This window comes from Wyeomyia smithii, chromosome 3 (genome assembly GCF_029784165.1).
Source record: "Wyeomyia smithii strain HCP4-BCI-WySm-NY-G18 chromosome 3, ASM2978416v1, whole genome shotgun sequence".
Taxonomy (NCBI): domain Eukaryota; kingdom Metazoa; phylum Arthropoda; class Insecta; order Diptera; family Culicidae; genus Wyeomyia; species Wyeomyia smithii.
Genome location: NC_073696.1, coordinates 229,383,272 through 229,408,253, shown reverse-complemented (window position 1 = coordinate 229,408,253; position 24,982 = coordinate 229,383,272). Strand labels below are relative to the sequence as shown.

Below are 24,982 nucleotides of genomic sequence, written 5' to 3'. Positions count from 1 at the left end.
CTTAACTACATTTTAGTTCCAACCGAAATGGCGGTGTTCGTGAGGGAACATCTCAACTATTGGTACTCTCTAAAAGCGTTTTACTTTGCGAAAACGGTTGCTGATCTTCCGTTCCAGGTGAGTTGACTAAAAGTAACTCTGGGCATGAGTGTTAGGATAGAATATTTGCAAGCATTTCATTGGATTAGATTCTGATATCTCTTAACCCGTAATTTAATTGTTAATAATTATTTTCATCTTCTATATTTTTTAATTCCTTTTGCTCGCTTTAGAAGTTTTTAATTTTTTTTAAATATAGTCGCAGATACACAGACTAGTTAAAAGAGACGTGCGTTTCAAAGTTAATAATAATTGAGGTATACAAAAACAGTTTAAATACCCTGTATGCAAAATCTATATGGATAATTCCATACGAAGTGACCACGAATAAGCACAAACTTGGACACGTCCATCACGGATTTTGCTTGAAGTTAAGAGAATTATTTATCTAGCGTCACTCTAGAAAAATCCCAATTCTGGTGTCGATTGGAAAACTCACTTAAAAGCTCTAAATTTGATATAATAGTCGGGCATCTGCACTCGAAAACTCATGTATTTCAATCATCTACCTCAGAAAACAAAATCCGCGCATTGCTCTATACGGCTACAACGGGACTCGTTCAGCAGCCAACCAATTTTTTTTTTTCATCATAAGCGGACCACTTTTTATTTAAACCACTAAACAAAATCACTCACTACACTAAGAATACTTTAATCTTGAAAATGTTCACCCCAAATTTCCAAAAACAAACTTTAATTAGTAGAAATATATGAAACTAGCTAACCCGGCAAACTTCGTCCCGCCTATTTTTGTGTTTAATTTAATAATTTTTAACATTCCAAATTCACTGATTTCTTGCGATTAGTTTATATCGTTTGAAATTATTGGTTTTATCAGAATGACAACATCCTCGTCTTTTGCGTTTAGTACATCACCTCTATTCCGGAAATACTCATATTGGGTGGTATTCAGTTACTTTCGTTGTTTTTCAGAAACTGAAAGTGGTCATCTTCGAATTCAAGATGGTGTCCAGGGTCAATGCTTGGCTTCTATACATTATTTCGATTATGGAAATATTCATATGTAGTAGTATTGGGCTGTTTCCCAGAAGTTGCCATCTTACAATTCAAAATGGTGTCTGATGTCCATTTTAGCTCCATGCATCATTCTGGTTAAAGAAATACTTATATTGGGTGGTATTTGGTCACTTTAGGCTATTTTTCAGAAACCGGAAGTCACCATCCTGGATTTTAAAATGGCATTTGGAGACAATTTCTGGCCCCTGAGCGTCGTTCTGGTTTAAGAAACACCCCTAATAGGTTTTTTTTATTCTCGCTTATTTTCCGTCGGTCTAGTTCCACCACTGTTGTGGCCAATCACCGACGCCCAGGGAGGCGACTCCACACCCAGGACCCTAACTCACGACCCGCTTATTAACGGACCGGCGCCAACGTCTTTACTTCCTCATGCGATGGAAGGCGTGATCCCAGAGATTTTTCGCCTCAGAAAATCTCCCGGTGTCGGCTAGGATTGAATCTAGACCAGTTGGATTGGTTGTGAGTGGATCACGCCACCTCACAACCATCGACACCTATGTCGGCGGTGGGATTCGAACCCAGGCGTCGAGCGTGGTTGGCGGAGACGTTACCAACCACACTAGGCCCCCGCTCTGCCCCTAATAGGTGTTATTTAGTCATTTTCGGCTGTTTTCCAGAAACCGGAAGTCACCATCTTAGAATTCAAAATGATGTCTGTGGTCGATTCTAGCTCCTGTGTATCATTCTGGTATCGAAGCATCTCATATTGGATGGAAATCGGCCATTTTTGGGTGTTTTTCAGGAAGCGGAAGTCGCCATCTTGGATTTCAAAATGGTATTTGGAGACGATTTATGGCTTTTGAGCGTCATTCTGGTTGAAGAAACATCCATATTGGGTGGTATTTGGTCATTTTCGGCAGTTTCCCATTCACCGGAAGTCGTCATCTTACAATTCATAATGTTGTCTTCGACATCAATCGACATTTGTGGCTTCAGTGCATCATAACAATCCCGGAAATACCCATATTGAGTGTTATTTAGTCATTTGCCACTGAAGTTTAGGAACCGGAAGTCGCCATATTGGATTTCAAAATGGCATTTGGAGACAATTTTTGGTCTCTGAGCGTCATTCTGGTTAGAGAAACACTCATATTGGATGGTAATTGTTCATTTTCGGCTATTTTCCAGAAACCTTAAGTCGCCATCTTGCATTTCAAAATGGCATTTTGTGACAATTTCTGGCCCCTGAGCATCATTCTGATTAAAGAAACACCCATATTTGGTTATTTTTGGGTCATTTTCGGCAGTTTTCCAGTCACCAAAAGTTGCCATTTTACAACTCAAAATGTTGTCTGAGGTCGATTTGTGGTTTCAACGCATCATCACGATTTCGCAAATACCCATATTGGGTGGTATTTGGTCATATCTCGCTGTTTTTCAGAAACCGTAAGTCACCATCTTGGATTTCAAAATGGTATTCAGAGACAATTTCTGGCCTCCGAGTGTCTTTCTGGTTTAAGAAACACCCATAGTAGGTGGTATTTGGTCATTTTCGGCAGTTTTCCAGTCACCGGAAGTCGCTATTTTACAACTCAAAATGTTGTCGGAGGTCGATTTGTGGTTTCAGTGCATCATCACGATTTCGGAAATACCTATATTGGGTGGTTTTTGGTCATATCCCGCTGTCACCATCTTGGATTTGAAAATGATATTTGGAGACATTTTACTGATAGAAACCGGAAGTTTCCATCTTAAATTTAACAATGGCGTCTGTAGTCGAAAATTTTTCTTGCTCTTAGAAACCTCAACATATCAAATTTGGTTCCATTTGATTCATTATTTCTAGAGATGTGCAGAAATTTGTGTGGAACCCCTCCTTTCAGAAGAAGGAGGGGTGTCGAAACATTATAGACATCTTTGTTGCCCCTAAAAATATTCACTTGCCGAATTGGGTTCCATTTATTTGGTTTGTTCTCGAGCTGTGCGAAATTTATGTTTCTTTTGTATGGGATCCCTCACTTTTAAAAGGGGTAGGGGCATAAAACTGTTATGGATATATTCGATACCCCTAAAAACATCCACCTGCCCGATTTGGTTCCATTTACGTGGTTAGTTTTCGAGATGTGCTTGAATTTGTGTTTCATTTGTATGGGATCCCTCCCTTCCAGAAGAGGGAGGGGTCTCGAACTGTCTTAGTCACCTTTCTCGGTCCCTAAAACCCCTATATACAAAATTTCACGCCGATCGGTTCAGTAGTTTCCAAGCCTATATGGAACACACAGACAGATAGACAGAGCTGCATTTTAATATGTCTAGAAGATGAATTTTTACAGATCCTGAATTTCAACTGTATAGTGTTTTCATCTGTTTTCACTGCGTTGAAGATCACACAGTGCAACAATTTTTTTTGCCTTGGCTTCTATGTATGTTTTTTTTTTCATGTATTTTGAGGCCAAATACAAATTTCCCCGAGTTTGACACATTTCACCATAAGGGGCAACAGTGGCGCCATTTTAAATTTTTGAGAAATCGGAAATTTTCGATGTTTTTTCGACACCATTTTGTGCTAAACCAAATATAAAAATTTTAAGAGTTTGTCCACATATTAGCATTTTTTACCTATCTCTACGAAAACGGTTTTGGAATGGTTTTAGTATATTTCACAAAGCGAAATAATATCGAGTATATATGAACATTAATGGTAATGGGCTAATATTCAAAAATGGCAGTCAAAATCTGTCTTATATTGAGTGAAAAAGTCTCATAAATCGATTGGTAGATGTCTGATCCACGTAAAATGTCAGCAACATGTCAATTTTGCCCCGAACCCCCTACACTACTAAAATAGGTTTACCTCGACGATAGATAAACTTGTTTGAAATCTGTTTAATGTAATATCAATAATGTAAGCGATACTAAAGGTTACAATAATAATTTTTCTTTACGTGATCGTGTTTTTGGCCAGGACCGGTCAAAACATAAAAATATCGCTTAAGCTATAAGACAGAATCATCGCGTCTTCGATAAAGTTTAACGCGACCCTCTCACCGCAAAAGGCTGATGTGGAGACCAATTCTTATTGTAACTTTGAGTATCTCTCACAGTCTTATCAAATTTAAAATAAAATTGGCCACATTTGCCGAAAAATGCAAATTTAGTTCTTAAATAAAAAAGTAATTATTTGGCAACACCTCCCGCCAAAAATAATATTTTTTCCGGATTCTTTGCTTTATTCTCCAAAAATCACCTATCCGTATTTTTCGAACGTGTTACGTCTATAAATTGCAGGAAATAGAAAAAAGTGGTTTTGACAATTAAATGCGTTATCTCGCAACAAAGAGGAGGGTTCCACAGGTTTTTCCAAAGTGATACAAGATGAATAATTCTCCCAATTTTGAGCGAAAACGGTGATGGTCGTGTCCAAGTGGCATGTACACTTCGTATGGGATGACCCATATCTACTTTAATTTGAAAAATAACGAACGGGTCGAATATTCGTAAAAATTTTGTCTCTAAACTACAATTGCAAAATGATTCCTTCATTCACAATTTAAAACTGCAAAGTGCATACCCGAAAATAACCGTGCGTACTCTTAACTATAAAGTCGATGGAAACGCCAAATAATTTGTAAATAATGATGCCTCTTCTATTTAATGGAGACGCCCAGTTTCATACATTGGAATTTTCATCATGGAAACTCTTCTCGACTCCATTTTTAAACCGTTTAGTTTTCTTCAGTTCTAAATCATTATTCACTGAAAACGACAATTTCTTCTTGAAACAACTAATAATTATTTTTCGATGATAGCTTTAACCAATTCCCGGCGGGTGATGCCTTTTGGCATCATCTGACATTCAAACTTTGATTTAAGTTTACCAATTAGGTATACTTGAAAATTCGCACGATGAAACTATTCAGTGTAGTAATGAACAGATTGATCTTCAATATACAATACAGTTTGTTTCGATTGTGCATATAGTTGATGAGTGTTAAATAAGAGTTTGAAGCTCATTCTTCGAGGAAAAAACTGATTCCTTTCCGCCAGGAAAGGGTTTTAAGCTCCTTTTCGTAGAATTTCTAGCACAATGGTAGTAGAAAGTGAGTGGAATCAAGTCTTACCGGGAATGTATTGATAATCGTAATTCTTAAGAGCATGTCAATGCTCTTCTAGTTATACTGAAAACCATTTGAAAAACATTTACAAACAAAATGCGAAATTTAACATTGTAAATGGGCTAGCAAAAATTAACCTCATTAACCCTCTAGTGCCCGCCTTCAAGCGGGCTTCACACAAACCTCTAAAAAGCTCCAATAAATACTCAAACATGTTTGTAAAGACTCATAGTGATTCTACCAAAGTCCATCCAAAAACTAACTTGAGCACTAGAGAGTTAAACTAATCATTTCAACGTTTTAAAAAACAACACAAATGTTTAAAAATAACACAGTAATTATCGTTATCAATTATTTGGATTGCTTTTGACAACACTCTCACTGTCACTGAACTTGTTTGTTGCTAAATTGAGCGTCTACACTGTCGGAAAATCATTCCACGTGGACAGATTTTAATAATTTTTTTCTTTTATTTTTCACATGCACCGTAAACTGGGGTGACTTTGATCAGTGTTTTGAATGTATCTTAAATATTTTCAGAATGTACTGAATATAAAGTTGTTTGATATTTTTGAAATGAGTACTGGCATGCATTAAGCAAGATCCAGTCACTACCTTATAAGTTAAGTTTTTAGACATGTTCTAGAATTACACCAATCATTATTCCAGGGTGACTTTGCTCACTTCATTATTTGATGAATTTGGTGTGAAACTTTGCTGCTTTAACATGTTGACGTCTTAGATTATTGTTAAGAAGAAAATATGTAATACGCTGTTGAGAGTATTAGGGCTCAACATTGCTTTTAATGAAAAAATGCAATAATAATAATGCAAACGTTGTTATAATATTTGTTTATCTTGAAAATTAATCTGTGAACGAAATGAAAAACTTTACGTATTGCAGCTTGTTGTTTTAAACCTGCTTGAACCAATTGTTTTTATCAATAAAAATCGCTGAAAATACACTTTATTTTCAGTTATTATTTTGAAAAACATTCTTCAAATAAGAGGAAATGCATGCATAGTAGCAATATAGACATATTTAAACACAATCAGTCGAGACTACGACAAATCCTAAGCACTACGAGCTCTTTTTATCACAAATTTTAAAAAGAGGTAGAGTGATCGGAATCACCCCGATTTACGGTAGGGGGATTAGGGGCATAATGAGCACACGGGGCAAAATGGGCACCCCTCTTTTATGTGAAACTACGCATTTTGTAATGCAATATGGTATGTGGAACTCTTCCGTAGTGACTACAGTATCTCTTTATGTAGAACAAAAGTGATTTGTTTGTTTAAAATATAGAAATATATTGAAAAAGCAGCTTGGTTCCCGGATGTTGGAAAAATTATCATTATTGCGCACTACAAAATAAGCTTCTACGGTCGTTTAAATGGCTCAATCAAGTATGTAGACACATCAATATGACGTATGGGTCGTACCCCAAATTTCACCATCATTAAAGTTTTGATTTTAAGCTATAATTAGTATTAAAATCTCATGTTAACTTTAACTAATTTGATAGGGGCGAAATCAACAATGAAATGAATTAGGTGGGGTGAAATGAACACACCTTGTCACATAAACTTGACTGAAATTCATTTCAGTAGACTTGTGAGTTTGTCTGTTTCCATAGTCAGTGTTTGTTTACAGTGATGGTGCGAACATATATTAGAAAATCTGTAAAACCGAATCGGTCAGAAAAAGGAACTGCAGGCAGAATTGGCCACCATAAGGCGCGACGGGACATTCACGAAAAAAGCCGCCAAGTATCACGGCATCTCGCGACAAACGTCGGCCCATTAGTTGTACTTCTACACAGTTTCAAGATATGTTCTATAAGAGTGCTCATTATACCCCGTGGGTGCTCATTGTGCCCCACACATCGACTGATTGCTAGTTTTTGATACATGAATCTAATTTGTGTTTTCCACCATCATACGATAAACTTTTCAAATTGTGAATAGTATACCTTTAATTAAAGATAGTTAATTCAAGTTTTCCACTGAAGACAGCTTAAAGTTTTTGTCGTTTTCCATGCTTAAATCAGCAACAAAGTTAGGGTGCTCATTAGGCCCCTATTCCCCCCACCTGTAAAAATATACTATGCACTGTTGCCAAAATATGTTAGTATCGTGTTTTGCCAGAATTAGTGGTTGGGAATGCAGTCCAGAAATATTGCACGCACCCTGTATATTGTACGATTGATTTTACGAACTTTAGTAATTTTGGATTTATAGATTTTTTTGAATTGTAATAATTTCACGAAAATTCACTGTGGATTTTATTATTTTACGATATTGATCATTTTAATAATTTTATCAACTTTAGGATTTTTTCATATCATTAGTTTTTTAAGTTTTATGAATTTTTATTTTAATGAATTTTATAAATTTTGTGAGTTGTATGATTTTTGTGAATTCTATGAATTTTATATATTTCATGAGTTTCTTGAACTAAATGCATATTTGAATTTTATGAGTTTGTTAACTTTTCTTAGTATCAGTTCTATGAGCATTGTAAATTTGCTCTATCAATTTTGTTAACCCTCTAGTGCCCAGTGCCGTTTTTAGACGGTCTTCAGTGAAACCCCTAAAAAGCTTCAATCAATACTTAAAAAATGTTTATAAAGTTTCAAAGTAATTTTTTCGAAGTCCGTCTGAAAATTCATTCGGGCGCTGGAGGGTTAATCATTTAATCATTTCAAAATGGCATTTGGAGACAATTTCTGGCCCCTGAGCATCGACCTCCTCGGAGGAAAGCTCAGCCTTTCTGAGCGTCTGTTTCCCAGGTTAGGGGCGACTCATAACAGCGTCTGACCCGGAGCGGGCGGCTGAATAAAGAAACGTGTTGTCTCGAACGCTACACCCAAGATGGCAGCCCCATCACGAGACTCGGTAGCGTAGCCCTAGTAAGGCAACCTACCTAAACAATCACACTACGAACATTCAAGAAAATATAACTCGGAACATTCGGTATGGACCTAGGCAACGAAAAACGGACCACGAGTTTCCACTCGGTACCTGGTACTGCAAGTCGCTAAATTTTGTGGGCGGAGACAGGGTGCTGCTCGAGTAGCTAGAACCCCGCAAATTCGGCATCGTGGCTCTGCAGGAGATCTGTCGCAAAGGTGAGAAAGTGTGGAAAGTCCGTGGAGGCAAGGCCCAGTTCTACCAGAGCGGTGGAACAACCAACGAGCTGGGAACGGGTTTTTGTGTAAAAGGCAGAATGCAGGATCGCGTGATCAATTGGAAGGCGATCAACGAGAGGATGTGTCTGTTGAGGATTAAAGGTCGTTTCTTCAACTACAGCATCATCAACGTGCACTGCCCGCACGAATGTACCTGACGACGAGAAGGAATCGTTCTACGTGCAGTTGGAGGCAACATACGACGGCTGCTCGTCACGGGACATCAAAATCGTCATCGGGGATATGAACGCCCAGGTTGGTAGGGAAGCGATGTATAGACCGGTGATAGGGCCTCACAGCCTACACACCGACACGAACGACAACGGCCAACGATGCATCAAATTCGCAGCTTTTCGAGGCCTAGCGATTAGAAGCACCTTCTTTCCACGCAAAGATATCCACAAAGCCACCTGGAGATCACCTGACCACCGTACAACAAATCAAATTGACCACGTTCTCATTGATGGCCGATTTTTCTCAAACATTACAAACATACGCTTCCTCCGGGGTGCGGATATCGACTCATACCACCACCTAGTAGCAGTACATGTGCGCTCAAAACTATCCACGGTATTTCATACACGTCAGAACCGTCCTCCCCGGCCAAACATCCGGCAGTTGACCAACCCGCAGGCTGCAGAGAACTACGCGCGCTTACTTGAGGAGGCACTACCTTCCACGGAAGAGCTATGTGCTTCGACTCTCGACGATGGATGGGGGAAGTTACGCTCGGCCGGGTGTGGTATCGTCAAGCCGACAAAATGACTGGTTTGACGGGGAATGCCAGCAAGCGATGGAGAGGAAGAAAAGAGCTTGGAAAAATTATCTAAGCATCGCCACAAGAGAGAGCGCGGCCAAATACCGACGAGCACGTAATGAGTTGACCACGATTCTGCGGAGGAAGAAGCGCCAGTAGGAGGACAGAGATCGTATAGAGCTGGAGCAACTGTTTCGGGCTAACGATACACGCAAGTTTTTTGAAAAAGTGAACCAATCCCGTAAAGGTTACACGCCGAGTCCAGATATGTGTAGGGACGTGGAGAGAAACCTGATCACAAGCGAGCGCGAGGTGGTTGATAGGTGGTGCAGTTCTTCGATTAGCACCTCAATAGCGGAGCAACGGAAGGAGGCGAAAGGGAAGTTATCCTTGGAGTACCTACATACGACAGTAGTGTCCCAGTTCCTGATATCCTGGATATCGAACGGGAAATTGGGTCACTTAAGAACAACAGAGCCGCCGGCAAGGACAGGCTCCCGGCTGAGCTCTATAAACACGGAAAAGAGGCTCTAGCAACTGCATTCCACTGGGTAATCTCTAGGGTTTGGGATTTGGGAGTTGTATGCTGCCGGTACCCGCATAACTGTCCCATAATGAAAAACGACATGTTGAGAAAACGGCAATTGAATATTTTTGATTAATTTCGTGATTGCCAGCTATTTATAGCACTGAAATCCAGAACCAATGGTCAGAACAGTTTCATGGTATCACAAAATTCACTTTGAGATTAAAAACCACGGATGGTATAGCTTTTACGTTGTGGCATTCGAAAAAATCTCTATGGGACACAATATGCGGGTATATTTTGAAAGTACTCGCATGTTTTGTCCCATCACATACGAATTCAACCATAACTCGGCGGCAGAGCCGGATTTATGGGGGGGCCCTGGGGGCCCGGGCCCCCACATTTTTAGGGCCCCCACAAATCGACAAAAAGATTTTTCTCTTTAAAAATGAGATTAAACAAAAGTTCGATTTACAGTAAGAAAATTTGAACAGACCATTTCAATCTGACACTTTCCTTCAGTGTTATTTTTTCGCGAGCGCCAATATCACAACTACATCCATAAGAGTTCACCTTGGATTCTCTTGGAATGACACACATTAACACACCATTTGAATCGAACCAGCGCGCATCAAACGCCTAGAGTTAAAGTTTAGCCGACTGTCACTAAAAGCGCCAATCGAACTGTCAAAACTCGTTCCAATCGAACATCAGCAATGTTAAAACTATGATGAAAAAACAGTTGACTGTTTGATTGGAACTTTTCAGTGACAGTCGGCCAAACTTTAACTCTAGAGCTTTAGCGCGCTTGGGAGGTAAAGCAAAGAAAGAAAATAACCCACAAGTTTTTTTAATGCATTGCTTTTGTTACTTGTCCGAATCAGGGATACCAGATGTGCTTTTCAAAATGCAGATTTTCTGAGCTCGTGTGCAGATTTTATTGACCTGCAGATGTGTGTAGTTTTTTCCTAGTTTCTATTATTGTCAGAGTCGTCTTATATTTGCGCCGTCTTTTTCAAATTGTGTGCAAAGTTTTGCCTGTGGATCGCATTTTTTTCAAATTGCGGTAGTTTCTTTTTTCAGGTATCAAGAAAAAACTTGAAGATGAAACTTATTAAAAATAGGTTGCGTGCGACTGTGAAGAATGAAAGGCAGTCAAACTTAGCATTATTAAGTTTCGAGTACGAGTATACTGAAGAAGTTGAATGTTGATTATTTAATTAATAAGTTTTCTGCAAAAAAACTCGTAAAGCATAGTTTACAGTTCCAAGCGAAGTGAAAAATTTGACAAGTGAAAAAGCGTAAATTTTCGCTTGCGAAATCTGTCGTGAAAACCCGTTTGTGGAACACGCAGGTATTTCACCACCCTGCAGTTTACAGTTTAAGTGAAGTGAAACTCACGAGTTTACACTCCGAGCGAAGTGAAAATTGGCTGCAACTGACAGAATAGAAACGCACGCAAGTTTTCGCTTGCTGCTCCTTTTTTCACTAGCGCTTGCATGCGTGAAAGAAATAAACCCAAGTGAAAAAGATGAGATCCACAACCATCGATTTCGCTGGATCGAATTTGTTTACAGTTCCAAGCGAAGTGAAATTTTTTGCAGGTTGCATTTTTCACAAGCGTGAAAAAATGAACATGTTGTATGAGATTTTCACTTCGCTTGGAACTCTAAATAGAGCTTAAGAAAAAAATTCTAACAAATTTTTGGTAATTTTTCAATAGCAAATAAATACTTTTAACTCGTACGATAAAAAAACAGTTTTGTTTTATTTTGGGCCCCCCACTATAACTGGGCCCCGGGCCCCCACAATCGTAAATCCGGCCCTGCTCGGCGGTATCACAGGCATTTTTGTTTGTAATGCATTTAAACAAGATTATTCTAGGTAATCAAATGATATGCTATCTATACCTATAAAAATGCAGTCCAGTCTGTCTGTCTGTCTGTCTGTCTGATCCATATAGGCTCGGAAACCACCGAACTGATCGACGTGAAAATTTGTATGTAGAGGTTTTAGGGGCCGAGAAAGGTTCCTATAATAATTTGAGACCCCTCCCTCTTCTGGAAGGGAGGGGTCCCATACAAACGAAACACAAATTTCTGCACACCTCGAAAAATAACCAAGCAAATGGTACCAAATTTGACAAGTGGGTGTTTTTAGGAGTAACAAATATGTCCATATTAGTTCGACACCCCTCCCTCTTCTGGAAGGGAGGGGTTCCATACAAATGAAACACAAATTTCTGCACATCTCGAGAACTAACCAAGTAAATAGAATCAAATTTGGTAGGTGGATGTTTATAGTGGTAACAAATATATCCACAATGGTTTGACACCCCTCCCTCTTCTACAAGGGAGGGGTCCCATAGAAATGAAACACGAATTTCGCACAGCTCGAGAACCAATCTACCAAATACTACCAAATTTGGTATGTGGATGTTTTTAGGAGTAACAAATATGTCTATAATGGTTCGATTCCCCTCTCTCTTATGTGAGGTAGGAGTTCCATACAAATAAAACACAAATTTCAGCTTATCTCGAGAACTAATCTACTAAATGGAACCAAATTTGGTAGGTGAATGTTTTCAGGGATAACAAATATATCCATAATGGTTTGACACCCCTCCCTCTTCTATAAGAGAGGGGTCCCATACAAATCTAACTCAAATTTCGTACAGCTCGAGAACCAATCAAGCAAATATAACCAAATTTGGTAAGTGAATGTTTTTAGATGTAACAAACATGTCCATAATGTTTCGACACCCTTCCTTCTTCTGGCATGTCTCCAAATACCATTTCGAAATCTAAGATGGCGACTTCTGTTTTTTTTTTTTTTTTAAACAGCGTTAAATGACCAAATACCACCCAATATGGGTATTTTCGGCATTGTTATGATACACTGAAGCCACAAACCGACCTAAGACAACATTTCGAATTGTAAGATGGCGACTTCCGGTGTCTGGAAAACAGCTGAAAATGACCAAATAACACCCAATATGGGTGTTTCTTAAACCAGAATGACGCACAAGGGCCAGAAATTGTCTCCAAATGCCATTTTGAAATCCAAGATGGCGATTTCCGGTTTCTTGAAAGACGGCGGCTTCTACTTGATGAGGAACAGTCTAAATTGGTTGAATAACACCCAATATGAATATTTTCGGAGCGCATTATCTAGAAATCAAATCAAGAAAGAAAAGTTGCATGTTGTTTTCTAAAAAACAGCTCAAGCAGGTTTCCACTGAAGGTTTTAAGTTGGAAAATTACCTTAAGCTTTAAAAAAGAACTGCGGAGTGGAAGTTTCTCGCAAGGAGCAACTTCTGGTGCTGTTTTGCCTCTCATCGGAGAGGAAAAAAGGGATTTCTGGAACGATTTACCTGTTAAATTAGATTAAGAATTCATTATTATTCATTCAATCTGAAATATAATCATTAAACTGTTGTATTTTCTGTGAAGAAACTTAAGATCACAAACAATCCATTCCATTTTATCCATTTTATAGAAGTTTCTATTTTGTTGCTAGTTGCTCAATCCACTTAAAAGCGAGAAACGAATTTCACATTTCTTATTTTTGCATATAAAAATCCAGTTTGTTCGGCAAAGTTGTTGCACATTTTAGAATAAACAACTTTGCCGAAGACATACTTTTAGGAGAACTATTAGAACTATTTTTGCAATATCTTTTTATAACGATTTACTACAGTTTTTCAATGCCATTTACTATAACAAAACATAAAATTTCACCGAAGGAAGCTTATTCTCATTTCTTATACTTCTTTAGTTATTAAAGATTGGTATTGAAACGTTGCACAAATTTAGTTAGTGTAATATTTTGATAAAATCCTCAATAACTAATGATTACATGATAATGTTACCATAAGAGATGAAAATTCACTTCCTCGAGTGACATTGTGTGTTTTACTATGATGAACAAAATTGTAGAATATTCGAAAATTATACAAAATTGCTATGAAAAGTTAAGTCGAAAAATTTGAAAGATTTTGACGGGCATTCTATAGAAAACTAAAGACTTGCTTTCACAAAAGCTCATTCTAATAGGCAGATAGAAATATGGTGTCTTCGGTGAAGTGGTTTCTTTTAAAACTTACCGCGAAGTCGGAACATAGTGGATTTTCATATGCAAAAATAGGAAAAGTAAGATTGGTTTCTCACCTTTAAGTGGATTTATCACAAATTTGTAACTTCTTTGAAACGGAGAATAAATAATTAAAGCAGTTTCAGAAAGACACTAATGCTCCAAAATCGATTTTATAAGCCAAAATAATTTCGAGCGCGTCTTTGAGGCATTGGAAAAAAGTGGCACGATCTCACACCGGTTTACGGTACATGAAAAGGTTTTCCTATTTTCCTCCGTAAGGGATATTCCATTGCAAAACGTGTTTCAATAGAGTATCAATTACCCAAACTGGGTTACAAATATACGTTATACGCACGCTCACGTATGTATGCATACACATACAAACACACACACACACAGACACACACAAGTACACACAATTGTGTTCTACAACGTCTGAGCAACTATAAGTTTGAAGTTATCCGATATACCATAATCTGGAGCAAGGTTACAGGCTCGTAGTTTGCACCACTATGCAGTGGGACTGTAATGCGGGTACTTTTAATATGGGACAAAACATGCGGGTACATTCAATATGGGACAAATTCAACTTGGTATTTTTTTTCATGTTTTCCCATACAAACGTATAAATTTTAGTTTTTTTTTTTTTTTTTGGAAAGTATGATAACAATTAAGTTGATTTCCAATGCTAACTCAAAAGTACCAAAAATCATTATGGGACAGTTATGCGGGTACCGGCAGTATGCCCCATCCCATCATAAAGGCGATCGGCTACAATGCAGCAACTACCGCGGCATTACGCTGATCAACGCTGCCTACAAAGTCCTCTCCCAGATCCTACTCCGCCGTCTATCTCCTTTAGCGAAAGAATTCGTAGGGCAGTATCAAGCGGGTTTCTCACAAGCACGCGCTACTACGGATCAAATTTTCACTCTCCGGCAGATCCTTCAGAAATGCCGGGAGTACAACGTGCCCACACATCATGTTTTCGTGGACTTCAAGGCAGCGTATGATACAGTCGATCGAGACCAGCTATGGCAAATAATGCACGACTACGGTTTTCCGGATAAACTTACATGACTTATCAAAGCTACCTTAGACCGAGTGATGTGTTACGTGTGCGTGTCGGGGACACTCTCGAACCCCTTCGAAGCGCGCAGAGGGTTGAGACAAGGAGATGGATTATCCTGCACACTGTTCAACATTGCCCTTGAGGGTGAATCCGACGGGCGGGCATCGAAACGAGAGGCACGATTTTCAGCAAAAGTAGTCAACTCATAGGCTTCGCAGAGGACCTGGACATTATTACAAGAAACTCAGCGACGGCGGAGGCAATCTACGCCAGACTAAAAGTGGAAGCTAGAAGAGTTGGACTAGAAATAAATGCGTCGAAAACCAAGTAAATGATAGGAAGAGGCTCGGAAGAAACTAACATTCGCCTCCCACGGACGGTGGTCATGGACGGCGACGAACTTGAAGTGGTAGAGGAGTTCGTATACTTGGGATCTCTGGCAACCGCCGACAATAACACAAGTAAGAAGGTCCAACGACGTATTCAAGCTGGAAATCGAGCCTACTTTGCCCTTCGCAGGACGCTTCGATCCAAGAGCATACGCCGCCGCACGAAACTGACGATGTACAAAACCCTAATTAGACCCGTAGTTCTCTATAGACTCGAAACCGTGACGCTGCTCACAGAGGACATACGCGCACTGGCCGTATTTGAACGGAAAGTGTTGCGGACAATATTTGGTGGAGTACAAACCGAAAGCGGAAAGTGGCGTAGGCGTATGAACCACGAGCTACAGACACTACTTGGAGAGATTCCCATCGCACACCTGACGAAGATCAGCAGGCTACGATGGGCCGGGCATGTCGTGAGGATGCCGGATGACAGCGCGGTAAAATCGGTTCTCTTCAAGGACCCCACCAGCACCAGGAATAGAGGGGCCCAACGTGCTAGATGGCTTGCTAGGAAATTGGCGACGAGTAGCCCAGGACCGAGTAGAATGGAGGAAAATTCTTGATACGGCACGAGCCACCACGGCTCTAGGCTGCTGAAGTAGGTAAGTAAGAGCGTCGTTCTGGTTCCGGAATCACCCATATTAGAAACCGGAAGTTTCCATTTCAAATTTGGCGTCTGGAGTCGATTTTTAGCTCCTGTGCATAGACTCGATCGTTTCAGGCTTTTTTCCGAGAAAACAGGTTGGAATATCTGTTTAATATGTATGGGAGATCTCCCCCCCTTCAGAGTACGGAGAAGTGTCAAACCACCATAAAAATTTGGAGGGACATAAAATACGAAGTGCCCTTCCAGTCGTTGCCATCCAAGGTTAGTTAGGTCTCGTCGTCCATCACCACTGCCACGTCGCGATTCGCCGGGAAAATGAACTTGACCATCTTATTCAATCGCTGTCGCAGCGTCATTGTCTGCTGCTCCGAGACCAGTGGATGGGACTGCCGCTTTCTGACATGTATGTCCTGTCCATATTCTTCAGATACTTTTTCACTGTTTTACCGCATGCACCAACCTCCCGGCCAAGTGCACGCAACGATTTAACCACTTTTCCCTCGGTCTTCCTCTTCAGCTTTTTGTCGCTCAGGGTCATTGGCCGCCCGGAACCGGGCTTTCTTTCGATGCTTTGATCATGTCCAAGAGTGTCAAGATGTTTTTCGAACTAGATTTCTATTTTTAACAACGGATTTTTCCCGTTAACACGCAAGTTCATTAAGCAGACAGTATGTAAAGTAGAGAGAGCGAAAAAGAACAAAAACCGACGGGATGCGGTATATTTTTCCAAATCTGTATCATATTTCCAGTTCGCTCATTTTTCGCTCTCTCTACTTCACATACTGTCTGCTTAATGAACCTGTCAAGATGTTGTAGATGCCGGAACGGGCATACCCGGCGTCCACAAAGTGCCACACAATGTCCGTTTATGAATGTAGTAGCTTCACTTTTTACGCCATCACAGTTAGTCAATTTTTTTTTTTTTTTTTTTTTGCTAACTCATGGGTTACTATGATTGATGATGCATGAGTAGTTTCGTCAGTGCGATTAAAGGTAAACACATGAAAAATCGCCAATTTCTGTCCATTTTTTTTACCGCAAACGTTAACCCCTAATACCAAAGTAAGCTGTTCCTGCGTTTGGTATGTATTCTCATCGAACAATTCCTCCAATTCAGCGTCTCCAAACGGTTTTGCCCTTCCTTCATGCGGACACTTGTCAACATCGAAAGTACCGTCTTGAAAACGTTGTTTCTCCTAGAGTAGCATTTCATTTTAAAAAATTTTCAAATTCGTGTATTTCATTTCATTTTATTATTTGATTTTACTAAATTCAATAATTTAGAATTTTGAAGACGTGTTAAAGTTTATGTGATTTTTCATTAGGTTTGTTTGATAATACTTTTATAATAGACCACCAATTATAAACGTATTTCTAAGTGAATAATTTAGCATAATTCTTCTAAAGTGAGCAATAATTTGCATGAAGCAAAGGGACTTAGAAAAGTAATCTTATTTTAGAAAATCAACTAATTTTTCTCTGTTTTTTTTTACAGGTACTATTCACTAGCGTATACGTAATCGTCGTCTACTATCTAACATCGCAGCCAATGGAACCGAAGCGGGTTGCGATGTTCGTCGTGATCTGCATCCTGACGTCGCTGGTAGCGCAGAGCCTGGGGCTGCTGATCGGTGCAGGCATGAGCGTAGAAACGGGCGTCTTTCTGGGGCCTGTTTCCACCATCCCAATAATCCTGTTCTCCGGTTTCTTCGTTAATTTCGACGTCATTCCGACGTACCTGCAGTGGCTGACGTACGTCAGTTACGTCCGGTACGGATTCGAGGGCGCCATGGTCACCGTGTATGGCATGAAACGGGCGAAGCTGGAGTGCAGCGAAGTCTACTGCCACTATCGCAACCCGCAAAAGTTTCTCGAAGAAATGTCAATGGACAAGGCCGAGTACTGGATCGATGCGACCGCCCTTTTGGGATTCTTCATCGGGCTGCGCGTCATTGCGTACTTTGTGCTACGCTGGAAACTGCATTCCATCCGTTAAAGTTGCCCATAGAATTACTTCAGAGTGCAAACGTCACCGGTCAATAAGGTTATCTTTTTTTTCGTTGAATCTGCAACTAATGTAGCATTCTGCAATGTCGTACGCCGAATATAAAGTAATTTTTACATTTAGCAACCCTATAATAAGCTCATTTTTTGACGAAAACATACACAATGTTGCAGACTGGAAATGTCATTTTTTAGCAAAACATTTCCTCTAAACAACATATATCTTTTGTGTTAAAATAATTTCGTGAAACTCCACACATCATCGGTTGATATAATTTGATAAGTTCATCTTCTCATTAAAAAGGTTGCTCAAAAATGATAATTTCTAGTTCGAACGCAACATAATCAAGTAACATGCTGTAAGGATACAATTCACGTATTTACACAAACCACGAACACCATTGCGATTAGAGTAGAACTCAACATAACGAAAGCCAGACCACAAACGATTCCACATACACACACACACATACCTACAGAAACCCGTTTAGCGAAACGTAATAATCATCAATGTAGAGCTACCACTAAGCCAGAAACCCAACCAGAATCAAGCCAGCTGATATACCATAGTGATTAAGGCGGTACTCGAAGCGATAACGAAAAACAGAAAAAAAGTAAAATAACCGAGCAGAGAACAAACTGAGGCGTAATCACCTACAAAAGTACGACACAGACAGACACCCGGAAGTAATCCACCAAATTGCATTTCTATATTTCTTTTTCGCCACATTGGCGAATAAGCAACATCCAAAGCTGCTGGATTTCAAAAGTATTCAACTTTCGGTTTCTTTTCATCTTCTCCGGTAAGCCATCCAAACTACTGAAAAAAAAACAGTATAAGCATTTTGAAAACGTAAAACCAAAAAGCAACAAGCGTATGGGAAGATTGAGTGTCTAGAATCGATTGAAAAGTAACGATGGAATTCACGTGTGATAGGCAGTTCAATTAACTTGCAATCGTTGATAAGTTATTACTTTAGATGAACTATGAAAGAAAAAATTACATCAGTATGTGAAAAGTTTACTTTAAGTGAAGCAGGAATTATGATGCAAGAGGTGAGTCGGAGCTAATATTTTCGCTATAATATTTACTGTAATTTATTAAGGGGGGACCCTACTCTAGAAGGTCGAAAAATCACGAATTTTCATATTTTTTTTAGCTGTCTAGAGTAAAGTGAAGTGTTTGGCTATTTTGGCTATTGATTAAGGTATATTTGAAGATGTATTTTCCATGTCGTGAATGTAAATATAGTGAGTATTACACTGTTGGCAGCTGGGAACGTGGATGCTCTCTCTAAATCAGTACCTAACTGGTGGTAAGTTTTTCTCTGCTTCTAGTAGACCGATCGGGCTGAATTTTTTTTTCAGTATATAGAAATATATTATCTATCTTGTTACGTAGCCGTTTTTGAAAATTCCAAAAATTGCCAAAATGGCGGCCATTTTAGTAAAAAATTGTTTTTTTTTTCATGAAAAATCACTATTTAAAAAATCATAAAACAATGAAAAACTCAGATATCAAAAAATGGCTACGTAACAAGTTAGATAATCCATTTTTACATGTTAAAAAAATTTCAGCAAAATCGGTTCGGTAGATGCTGAGAAAAGTTTACCACCAGTTGAAAAAACATGGTTTCGAGAAAAACACTGCCAATAGCGTAATACTCACTATATTTGCACCCAGGGTACACAAAATACATCTTCAAATATACCTTAATCCATAGCCGAAATGCCCGAACACCTCACCTTTCTCTAAACATCCGAAAAAAATATCACGAAAATTCATTATTTTTCAACTTTCCAGAGTAGGGTCCCCCCTTAAACACACCAGTGTACTTCTGATCAGCGGCGCATGGTTCTATTTAGTAAATTTAGACCCTTTGTTTGTAAGTGAAGTACTAATCATAATTAAAGCAGTATACACGAACATTATTTATAGTTTGTAGTTCGCATAAGTTTTCAATTGAAACTCTGTGTTTGAATTGCACGAACGGAAAAAAGGCAGCCACGCGGAGGCCCCGAACTGGAAAGTCGTCCCCAGACAGTAGAAAGACGACGAAAACTGATCTGAGAATGAAAACGAAGGGAGGCTAATAAAACATTTTGATGATTTTTAGCTGCGATTCAGTGTGATATGAAACTTGATTTCATCAATTTTTAATATAAGCATAAATCAGTGTTTTCTTGTGGAGAAAGAAATGGCCTATTATTGTCAGTTGTTTAACTGGAGAATTGTTCGTTTTATCAGGTTTTATCTAATGAAGAACACCCAAGAAATACGACCCCCACTCCGTGGTGGGACCAAGAGTGCTCCGATGTCTACACGCAAAGATCCGACGCGTTTAAGGCCTACCAGACGGGAGGTATACCTGGCGACTATTTACGGTATTCGGAGCTTGATACCAAGCTTAAAAGCTTGGCTAAAGCAAAGAAACGTGGATATTGGCGTCGGTTCGTGAACGAGACGTCGAGGGAGACATCGATGAGCACTCTTTGGAACACAGCCCGAAGAATGCGGAATCGCGTAACGGTCAACGAAAGCGAGGAGTCTTCAAGTCGGTGGATATTTGATTTTGCCAGGAAAGTATGTCCGGACTCTGTTCCTGCGCAAAACTTTGTTCGCGATACGTCTCCGGGTCACGACGCGATAGAATCACCTTTTACGATGGCAGAATTTTCAGTTGCCCTCCTGTCCTGTAACAATAACGCGCCTGGGTTAGATAGAATCAAATTCAACTTGTTGAAGAATCTACCCGGCAATGCCAAGAGGCGCTTGTTGAACTTGTTCAATAAGTTCCTGGAGCAAAACATTGTACCGCAGGATTGGAGGCAAGTGTAGGTGATCGCCATCCAAAAACCAGGGAAACCAGCTTCTGATCACAACTCTTATAGGCCGATTGCAATGCTATCCTGTATCCGGAAATTGATGGAAAAAATGATACTCCGTCGTTTAGACCACTGGGTCGAATCAAATGGTCTACTATCAGATACTCAATTTGGCTTCCGCCGTGCCAAAGGGACGAATGATTGTTTTGCGTTGCTTTCAACAGATATTCAGCTGGCGTATGCTCGCAAAGAACAAATGGCGTCTGCGTTCTTGGACATTAAGGGGGCTTTTGATTCCGTTTCTATTGACATTCTTTCGGGTAAACTTCACCGACAAGGATTTTCTCCAATTTTGAACAATTTTTTGCACAATTTGTTGTCCGAAAAGCACATGCATTTTACGCATGGCGATTTGGCAACTTTTCGCATTAGCTACATGGGTCTTCCCCAGGGCTCATGTTTAAGCCCCCTTCTTTACAACTTTTATGTAAATGACATCGACGAATGTCTGGCAAATTCATGCACGATAAGACAACTTGCAGACGACAGTGTAATCTCTGTTACAGGAGCCAAAGCTGCCGATTTGCAAGGACCATTGCAAGATACCTTGGACAATTTGTCTGCTTGGGCTTTACAGCTAGGTATCGAATTCTCTCCGGAGAAGACTGAGATAGTAGTTTTTTCTAGGAAGCATGAACCTGCTCAGCTTCAAACACAATTAATGGGTAAAACGATTTCTCAGGTTTTGGTACACAAATATCTTGGTGTCTGGTTCGACTCTAAAGGCACCTGGGGTTGTCACGTGAGGTATCTGATGAAAAAATGTCAACAAAGAGTGAATTTTCTTCGTACAATAACCGGACAATGGTGGGGAGCCCATCCAGGAGACCTTATAAGGCTTTACCAAACAACGATATTGTCTGTTATTGAATACGGGTGTTTCTGCTTCCGCTCCGCAGCAAACACACATTTGATCAAACTGGAGCGAATACAATATCGTTGTTTGCGTATCGCCTTAGGTTGCATGCAGTCGACCCATACGATGAGTTTGGAGGTTTTAGCTGGAGTACTACCATTGAAAAACCGCTTCTGGAGCCTGTCTTCTCGTATTCTAATCAAATGTGAGGTCTTGAACCGTCCCGTGATTGAAAATTTTGAAAGGTTAATCGAACTTCATTCTCAAACCCGTTTTATGACATTGTATTTCAATCACATGTCCCAAAATATTAACCCTTCTTCGAATATTCCAAATCGTGTCGACTTATCAAATACTTCTGATTCTACTGTGTTTTTCGATACATCCATGATAGAAGAAACTCGTGGAATCCCGGATCATTTACGCGTGCAGCAGATCCCTAAAATTTTTTCCAATAAATATCGAAACATCAACTGCGACAATATGTACTACACTGACGGATCACTTCTTGATGGGTCCACTGGCTTCGGTATCTTCAATAACAATTTAACCGTCTCCCATAAGCTCGATAATCCTGCTTCTGTTTACGTCGCAGAATTAGCTGCAATTCAGTACACCCTAGGGATTATCGAAAAAATGCCCACGGACCATTATTTCATCTTTACGGACAGTCTCAGTTCCATTGAGGCTCTCCGATCGATGAAAGATGTTAAGCACTCTCCGTATTTCCTGGGGAAAATACGGGAACATCTGAGTGCTTTATTCGAAAAATCTACTCAGATTACCTTAGCGTGGGTCCCTTCTCACTGCTCGATACCGGGTAATGAGAAAGCGGACTCTTTGGCTAAGGTGGGCGCAACAAACGGTGATATTTATGAAAGACCAATTGCCTTTAATGAATTTTTCGCACTTGTACGTCAGAATACGATCATCAGTTGGCAAAATGCTTGGACCAGAGGGGAATTGGGAAGGTGGTTACATTCCATAATCCCCGAAGTATCGACGAACCCGTGGTTCAAGGGGTTGGATGTAGGTCGGGATTTCATTTGCGTGATGTCCCGGCTTATGTCCAATCACTATAGATTTGACGCGCTCCTCCGTCGTGTTGGGCTCGGGGAAAGTGGTATCTGTGCCTGTGGTGAAGGTTATCACGACATAGAGCATGTGGTTTGGTCATGCCCTGTACACCGTGACGCCAGGTCTAAATTAATAGCTTCCCTGCAGGCCGAGGGTAGACAGCCGGCTGTTCCTGTTCGTGATGTCTTGGCGAGCCGTGACCTATCCTACATGTCCCTTATATACGTTTTCCTGAAATCCATCCACGCCCCAGTCTAGTCCCGTTCCCCTCCGTCTACACCCAACAAAACGACAAGAACACGTTTGAACCTTAAGCACAAAACCAGCAACCAGACCCCGCACAATAGAACCAGGACCCAAGGACTACGAGCCTCTGTCCCAACTCACGACATCGTGGCTCAGCAGAACGAATCCATACATGCCATTCGACGATTATCAGACGACCATTGAACAACAAAACACTGATTGGAAATCCCATGCTAGTTTTAAGTTAGACTTAATTTCAGCTCGTAGTCGGCAGCGAGGATAAAAAATTTGCTTTAGTTTTTAAGTCATCAGATATAATTGGCGCCGTTGAACATTAAATTGTATTTGTGCCGTGTCAAATAAATGTTATGTGAAGAAAAAAAAAAAAAAACACCCAAGAAATATAACATTTTGGATTCCGGATTTCGAGCCATTCAAATATATCCTCTGTTGCCCTAGCCGCGCTGAATTCTACATATTCCGCCTTGCTGGAATATGTCAATACCGTGGTTTGTTTTCGGCTTGCCCAGGAAATGGTTGATCCCTTTGAAGATGAAACTACTAACGGATTTCCTGTTCTCAAGATCAGACGTCCAGTCGGATTTTACATAGCCGGCTTACTTACCTTACCAATCAGCTCCAGGTCGATGTGTCCCTTGCTGCTCGAAGAAGTCGTCAAAATCGAAGAAAGACGTAGCCGATTAGTGATTTGGATTTCTCCTCACGTGTGTAGACCAGACCTACGCTGCTGGTAGCCCTCAAGTAACGAACTGTCCGCTTCAGAGTCTTCTACTGGTTCGCCATAAGACTGATGTAACCGACCTAAAAAGCTAGGAATTTTTAGTGCGTTGGTTTCCTGTGACAGCTTCAGATTTCCGGTCTGTTGATGATAATCGAAAGGAAATGTTTAACAGTATCGCAGTAGGACATCTCGAAGCCAAAGCCACCGCCGACATTTCATCACTTGACCTTCAGAACTCCTCATTCCTATTCAAGCTCCCGTCCAACAAGACGTACTTCAAAGATTTTACATGGCCGGCCCGGTTCGTGAAGTTCCAGGCAGTCTCACATCTAGAATTATACCACCCCTCGGAGTCTGAGGAATCAACTGGGCCCATAACCGTTTAGGTCCTGCAATCAACAAAGACAAGAACGGAAACTCAGCAATCAAAAATTCCTCGCAGCCCGTTACGTTCCATCGGAAAACTTGACAAGGAAGCCAACATTTCTGTAAAATCGATATAAAGAATAATCATAGAAGACTACACGCAGAGCTAAAACGAGCTACGAAGAACTCTTTCGAAGAGATTTATTTTTCTCTTGTGGGAGAAGGAAAAAATGATAATCCGACGAAAAACTGTTCAGTATCAATGCTGTGTCCTACAACCGCACATACAGGTTCATTTCACTGATGAAATTTGCGAATATTTCGAGGAAAGTGATATTTAAATTCCAAATCAAACATCCGGCGTGTTCGATGATAATAGGCTTGGTGGTGTCCAACGGTTTGAAAACGCCGCCTGTTTTCATTGATGCTGGTGTTAAAATCAATGCTATTTTAAAGAACCAGGCGCTCCTCTTTCACCAACTTCTCTTAGAATCAATAAATTGTTCTATAACAGGGTGGATCACCATGTCACGGGCCAAACCTAACTCGAACAAAGATTTGTAGCCCGCTGGATTTGTAGCACAAGCCTGCAACATATCTCATTCTAGTTTGATGGTTTTGAAGTCTGTCATAACGCGCACGTGGTTGTCGACAAAAGGAATAACACATCGAGTACACTTGTTTGAAAGTGAAGTCTAAAATGCGCAACAATTGGTCGACTTCAAATTGATATTTTTCCGTTAAAAATGCATTAAAAAACCTGAAATGCTGCATTAGGAAGTTGAGTGTTTATATAATACTAGCTGAATGTACCCGGCCTTGCTCGTGTAAAAATTTCTGCTTTTTCTATAATTTTCTATATTTCCATAAATTTTTTCCAACCCATCATTTCCAATAATATTCCTATTTAAGGTATAAACTTGCTTATATACCACCCTTTTCGTTGATTAACAGCATCTTCGACGGTATC

At 40.0% G+C, this 24,982-nt stretch overlaps 1 protein-coding gene across 1 annotated transcript in view; it reads left to right on the top strand.

Moving 5' to 3' along the window:
- The window catches only part of LOC129726590 (ATP-binding cassette sub-family G member 4-like), a 102,942-nt gene extending 82,930 nt beyond the window's left edge, over positions 1 to 20,012 (top strand). Inside the window, exons 7-8 of the mRNA XM_055683485.1 lie at positions 17 to 117; positions 17,331 to 20,012. Coding sequence (XP_055539460.1) covers positions 17 to 117; positions 17,331 to 17,831 — 602 coding nt within the window. The 3' untranslated portion in view covers positions 17,832 to 20,012. The remainder of the gene's footprint in view (positions 1 to 16; positions 118 to 17,330) is intronic.
- Positions 20,013 to 24,982: the final 4,970 nt, after the last annotated feature.